General features: G+C 51.5%; 1 protein-coding gene across 1 annotated transcript in view; it reads right to left on the minus strand.

The window, feature by feature from the left end:
• Positions 1–256: 256 nt before the first annotated feature.
• Positions 257–6,778, minus strand: part of rnd3a (Rho family GTPase 3a) — an 11,115-nt gene continuing 4,593 nt past the window's right edge. Inside the window, exons 3-5 of the mRNA XM_076303218.1 lie at positions 3,153–3,262; positions 1,931–2,065; positions 257–1,285 (exon numbers count right to left, since the gene is read on the minus strand). Of these exons, the coding sequence (XP_076159333.1) occupies positions 1,037–1,285; positions 1,931–2,065; positions 3,153–3,262 (494 nt within the window). The 3' untranslated portion in view covers positions 257–1,036. The remainder of the gene's footprint in view (positions 1,286–1,930; positions 2,066–3,152; positions 3,263–6,778) is intronic.

Below are 6,778 nucleotides of genomic sequence, written 5' to 3' on the forward strand. Positions count from 1 at the left end.
ATCCACGGTGATAATGAACAAGAAGAACCTTGAATGGAGAAGGGGGAACAGAGTCTCAAACCACAGTGATACGCTGTTTGTTTCACTTCTCCAATCACCCATGTCGGAGAGACAAAGCCCTGACGCAGGGGGGCTGGAAGCCTGGCAGGACTTTAAGGTTTCCAGCCAATAGAAGCTGCAGCAGAGTGAGCGTGAGTGTGTCCTTCTGAAGAGAGTCCAAAGAAGTTGGGGGTGTGTGTGTGTGTGTGTGTGGGGGGGGGGGGGGGCAGGAGGAGGGATTGGGGATGATGACAGATGTTTCTTTTTATCCCTCCAAGCTTTTTTGGACTCCCCTCACACTCTGTGAGACTCATCTGAAGGGGGCGAAAGAAAGAGTGTAGAGTTTCCATGGCAACACCTCGTCCCCCTCCCTCCTGCTCGCCTCACTTCCTGAGGCGGCCACAGGAGGCCTTCAGGACTTCCTGTCCAGAGCTCGGACAGGAAACTGGGTCACTTCCAGGAGGAGAGTAGCCCCTCTGTCACCCCCCATGCATGACCTCAGCAGAGGACCACCTCCTCCACGAGTTTTAGGAGGACATTAGGAGAGAAGCAAGGGTGGAGTTTCACAAGTCTTTTGTTTATCTGTTCATTTCATTTTCATTTGTCTTTTTTGTGTGTCTTTTTTTCTATCCTCTGTACATCTTCCCCCTTGGCACTCTGCACTCCTGCTACCTGGGCGCGTTGCGTTGCGTCATTACAAATCCTCCATTGTCTGGAGTTCAGAGTTCAGCAAAAAAAAATTGTCCTAAAGTGCACACGGTTCCTCCACCCCTCTGCGCTAGCCGACAAACAAACGCAACAGCTCCCACCTGCCTTCTGGGTGGAGGAGAAGAGGGGCCTCATTCTATGCTACACCACCGCCCCCCACCTTGCCCCACACCTTGCCCCACACCCCTCCCCCACATCCACTCCGCTCCTCTCCAGCGTGTTAAAGCCCTTTCCCTCTGCCACTGCCGCTGGCTGAGTCCAGGCCAAGCGAGCCGCCGTCGCACGGCGCTCACATGACCGAGCAGCTCTTGGCTTTGTCTTTGCGGAGGTCAGAGGTCACGGCGGAGAGATCCGGGCGGCTCGGCATGTGGGAAATCCGCTTGGTGGCCCGGGAGGATTTGTTCCGCTTGACGTTCTTGCTGTTCTTGTTGACGCAGGCCAAGGTGGCCACGTGGAAAATGTCCCGCACGCTGTTCTCCGACTGCAGGGCGGAACACTCAATGTAGGGCGCCGAGATCTGCTTGGCCATGTTGGAACCCTGCAAGAGAACCCACAGAGACGGTCAGACGCACAGTAGGACGAAAGTTCAGAGGCAGACAAGACAAGGCGGCTTTTTACAGTGCTCCAGCACAAGCGTGCCACTTTACTCTTTAACCAATCACAGCATGAGATCATCTGGACTTAGTCAACTTCACACATGGCTTAAGACAGAAGAAGAATCTGAGCATTAAAAGGTTGTTGAATCCACAGATCATTTGAATATTAAGCCTTTTACATCTGGATTCTGCACAACTTGAAGCCCAGCTTTTTAAAAAGACTTTAAAAAAAAAAGACTTTGGTACTGGCTCTATGTGAAATTCATGAAACTACTAATGCAAAGCATTCTAAATTTAATAGGTTAGATTTAATTGCAAAAAGGATTTATGAATATATGTAATTACTGCTGAAATATGTTTTGAAGACACAGCGTGCACTTCACAGAGTTTGCAGCCAAGAGCAACTATTCATTTAAAGCTTCATCAGCTTATGGTCTCTAAACTAAAGCTTGGGCTTGATCCACATTTCAGTGAAAATCTCATTGCGCTCTTCCGGCTGAGAGGCTAAGCCCACTTCTGAAAGACCAGTCCAACCTCACATGTGCAGCTGGCATACGCTCGCTCCCCAAAAATCCCGTTCTACATACCTGGTCATATGACACTGGCGTTTGCCTGTGATTGGACAGCTCCACGAGCGTGGTGAGGTCCGTCCGCAGGTCCGACTTGCAGCCCACAAGGAGCATCTTTGTGTTAGGGCAGAACTCCTGGATCTCTCCTTTCCACTGCAGAGAGGGCAAACAAAGATGGACATTCAGCCAGGGGCTCACCTTCATCTGAGAAGGTCATTCACACAAAGCACCCACCCCCCCCCCCCAAAAAAAGTGTTTCCAGTTTCAGATGGGAATGGAGGGGGGGGGGGGGGTGACTAGGCACACAGGGAAGCTACCGGTCCTTCCTTCCGCAAAACAGGTAATCTGTATCCTTCCCACACACACACACCTCTCTTCACAATGAACAGACTGTGGTAGCTGAAAGTGGACCTGCCTGCATGTGCGTGTGTGTGTATGTGTGTGAGAGTGTGTGTGTGTGTGTGCAGATCAAGTTCAGCGCGACACAGTCGACTGATTGTTTTCCCGGGGAGTTCAGGAGTGTGTTCCCATGATGCTTTGTGGCAGAGAGCCACGGTGGGCTGCTTAAGTGGCTCTTTATGATTACACCCTGCGTCCAGAGGCTGAGCGGGGATCAGGCCGCTTTATCCCATCAGGGTGACCCCCGGTCCACACACACACACACGCACACGCACACGCACACGCACACGCACACGCACACGCACACGCACACGCACACACGCACACACACACGCTACTCAGCTACATGTACTGACCTGCCAAGAACTAAACTCTGACACAAACACGACACAGACACAGACACATTTAAATGAGGTCCAGTCAGTCTCCCTGGTGGACACAGGGTGACTAGGGGGGAAATGGGCCATGGCTAAGCAGTGTAACACAACTCAACCTCTCACCTAGCAAAGCCCCTCAATGAACCTGCTCTGAGAACCAAGCATTCCTTTGTGTGTGCGCACGTGTGTGTGTCTGTGTGTGTGTGTCTGTGTGTGTGTGTCTGTGTGTGTGTGTCTGTGTGTGTGTGTCTGTGTGTGTGTGTGTGTCTGTGTGTGTGTCTGTGTGTGTGTGTGTCTGTGTGTGTGTGTGTCTGTGTGTGTGTGTGTCTGTGTGTGTGTGTGAGAGAGAGAGAGAGTCACTGAGAAATAAATAAGAAGCCAAGACCTCCTGTTGAACTGGAGTACCAGAGAGATTGAGGTCATGAAACACACCATCACGTCTGGACAAACACACACACACACACCTTTTTGAGCACACTGTCCAGCGTCTCTGGTCTGCTGATATCGAAACAGATGAGGACAGCGTCGGAGTCGGGGTACGAGAGAGGCCTCACGTTGTCATAGTACGGAGAACCTGTAGAGACAGAGAGAGAGGTCAAAGGTCAAACACATGGACAACACAACTAATGCAGTTACACTTAAAAACTGAAAGCTGAATGACATGCACTAAAACTTCTAGTTTTTTTCTCCTGCTACTGACCTCCTTTGACTTAGTCATGTTCTCAGAGTACATGAACATGTACACACACACACACGCAAGCCTTCACTCGAGGTCTCTCATGAATTAATGACTTTAACAGCACTCTTCCTCCCTGGCTCTCTCCACAAGCCTCAGATGTTCCTCTCCTCACAGGACACCGGGCCATGTGACACACACACACACACACACACACACACACACACACACACACACACACACACACACACACACACACACACACACACACACACACACACACACACACACACACACACACACACACACACACACACACACACACACACACACACACACACACACACACACACACACACACACACACACACACACACACACACCTACAGATGTTAGACACGACACCTCTTCAAAGAGGTAGGAAAGTTCATTCATGTGTAATTACACTTTAATTACACTGTAAATGGGACCACATGCCCCTTCAGCAGACACCACTAGTAGTGGGTGAGTGAGTCACCGGTGTGGGTAAAAGAGCTGTAGCCACAGGGCCACACACACTTGAAAGCAGGAGACTGCATTGGACACACCTCAAAGGTTTGTGTGTATGCATGTCAGTATAAAGTGGAGACATGCCTGCACTGAATGAGAGAGTGTGTGTGTGAGTGAAAGTGAGTGTGAGTGTGTGTATCTGTGTGTGTGTGTGTGTGTGTGTGTGTGTGTGCGTGCGCCAGTGTAAAGTAGAGACACGTCTGCTCGGAACACCCTCCCAAGCTTGGGGCAGGGTGTTGGGAGGAGAAAGGGACTTGAGAGCTGTGAGAGGCTGTGGGAAACGCTGTGTGGTGACCAGTGTCCAGTTTCGGCCACTACAGAGAGCCGTGCACGTGAGCAGCTGTGGAAATCAGCGGCGCTAGTAGTGTTCTCTACCAACCACCCCCCTTCCCCCTCCAATGTAACACGGCCTTCTTGGGCTGCCAAGAATCCGGGGAATTTTGTTTTTCTGTGTCTGAAGTGACCCATGGGAGGTCTGCCGCAAAAAAAAAAAAAAAAAAAAACTCTCGAAGAGTGGAAGAGGATCCCCTCCTCAAGGCGGGGGAAGAGTGTATCTAATCTAAACAGTCTACAGAGAGGATGTGTGTGTGTCTGTGTGTGTGTGTGTGTGGGGGGGGGGGGGGGGTGGAGAGTGTGGGAGATCAGGACTCCACTTAAACTCAGCCCTTGAAGAATAAGTCTGTGGACTCCTGAGCAAGTTGATGGACAGGGTGGGTGTGTGTGTGTGTGTGTGTGTGTGTGTGTGTGTGTGTGTGTGTGTGTGTGAGAGCTGATGGCCAAGACAGGATGTCGGTGTAACTGATAAAAGAGCTTTGTGGCAACTCTATCAGTCTGGGGACTGGGGCAGTGAGATGTGTGTGTGTGTGTGTGTGTGTCTGTGTCTGTGTGTGTCTGTGTGTGTGTGTGTGTGTGTGTGTGTGGATGGCCAGGACTGGAGGAAAGCGCTCCATGGCACCGCTATCAGTCCTGGCACAAAGGCACAAGAGAGGAAATGGCCCTGGAGCTAATCGCTAATCTCGCCCCGTCATCCACAGCCATTCAGAGCTGCTCATATTTACATACACTAGACAAACACACGACACGCCTTTCACAACCAGCGCAAGACGTGAACGCGGGCAGGGTGTGTGTGTGTGAAGAACAGAAGAAAAATGACAAGCATACTCAACGCTAGTTCCTTGTCAGTGTGAGTGGCGCATGCTGACTTCAGTGTTATAAATATTAGTCCGGCAAGTGCTGACTTGCTGGGAGAGACCTGGGCTTCGCCCCTCTGGGAGAGACCTGGGCTTCGCCCCTCTAGGGGAGACCTGGGCTCGGCTCTTCTGGGAGAGACCTGTACTTCACTCCTCTAGGGGAGACCTGTACTTCACTCCTCGAGGTGTGTTGTGTGATTGTCGACGCATGACGGCCATCATACTGTGTTTAACAGCATCAGTGCTTCTGCTTCACTCAGGTGGGGATGCGCAAAAGGCCCAGGGCCATCAGAAGCGTGCTGATATGACCGCCATCAGGTCACTGGGATTCTGTTAGGCCCAGCCATATCAGCTCAGGTCATCTGCTGGTCGCCCAGGAAACCCCAACCAGATGGGGAGAGGAAAAAAGAGAGAGAGAGAGAGGAGAGAGAGGAGAGGAGAGGAGAGGAGAGAGAGAGAGAGAGAGAGAGAGAGAGAGAGAGAGAGAGAGAGAGAGAGAGAGTCCACCACCATTCACTCATTAGAGCATGTCAGTGTCACCCACAGGGCTACGCAGACTCCAGGCAACACACACACGCACAAACACACATAAAAAAACACACTAACAAAAAACACAGACACATCCACACACACACACACAAAATCCACACTAACAAAACACACACACACGACGACTCCCATCTAGCAGACACGGAGACACACTACAGGGCCATGGCGTCTCTCACTGAAGGCAAATAATTACGCATCCCTGAGTAAACACCTCGTCGGCTCTCCTCTGCACGGCTAATGAGACACACTGGGGCCTGTCCTGTCCTCCAGGTAGCACACACCTGGAATGAGCTGCCATATTTGACATTACTCTCTCTCTCGCTCTCTCTCTCTCTCTTGCTCGTACAGAAAGCACTGATAGGATTCAAACAACTGATGACCGATCCCCTTCCTCTTTACCATCCCCCATACACATGCTCATGAGCATGCTGGCGCACACACACACACACACACACACACACACACACACACACAGTGGGAGACTGCAGTACCAGCCACTAACCCCACAGTCACCCTTCCATTTGATTTATGTGGGTTAAGATAGCGGGGGGGGGCGACAGAGAGAGGGGGAGAGAGAGAAAGACAAAGAAAGAAAGAGAGAGAGAGACAAAGCCACCTGTGCCTGCCCTCTCCCCACCCCCAGGTCCCTGAATGCCATTACTGCAGCGGTATGCCACCAGGCATGCTGGCAGCACAGGGGACACATTTGGGGGGGGGGGGGGGGGGGGGGGCACATGGAAGGGGGGGGGGTCTCAGGGGAGGAGGGGAAAGCTGTTCACACAGACACCACATGCTCTGCCATTTCTCACAGAGGGGGATCCCGCACAAGGTGGGCTAATTGATTCATTTTGCCACGCATGAGCAGTAAGCGGCCGCATTTCAGGGATCTCAGCGGCTGTGTGAAAGCATGCTCTGCAACACACACACACAGACACACACACTGTTTACACTTCGCCAGATCACGGTTTCGCAGCGGAAGTTTTGACTTGTTATTTCGTGTGTTGTTTTGTCTGAATGGTTATGAGCTCCCTGAGAGACACTGGAAAGGCCGTTTCCTGATAATAATAAAAAAACAGAGTTGTGCAACGACTGGCTCTGTTCTGTGACTTACATAACCCCTCCATCC

Source organism: Alosa pseudoharengus, unplaced genomic scaffold (genome assembly GCF_046254945.1).
Source record: "Alosa pseudoharengus isolate Yale_2024_CS ecotype anadromous, Long Island Sound unplaced genomic scaffold, YU_APseudo_1.1 YU_APseudo_1.1_scf_24, whole genome shotgun sequence".
NCBI classification, from domain to species: domain Eukaryota; kingdom Metazoa; phylum Chordata; class Actinopteri; order Clupeiformes; family Clupeidae; genus Alosa; species Alosa pseudoharengus.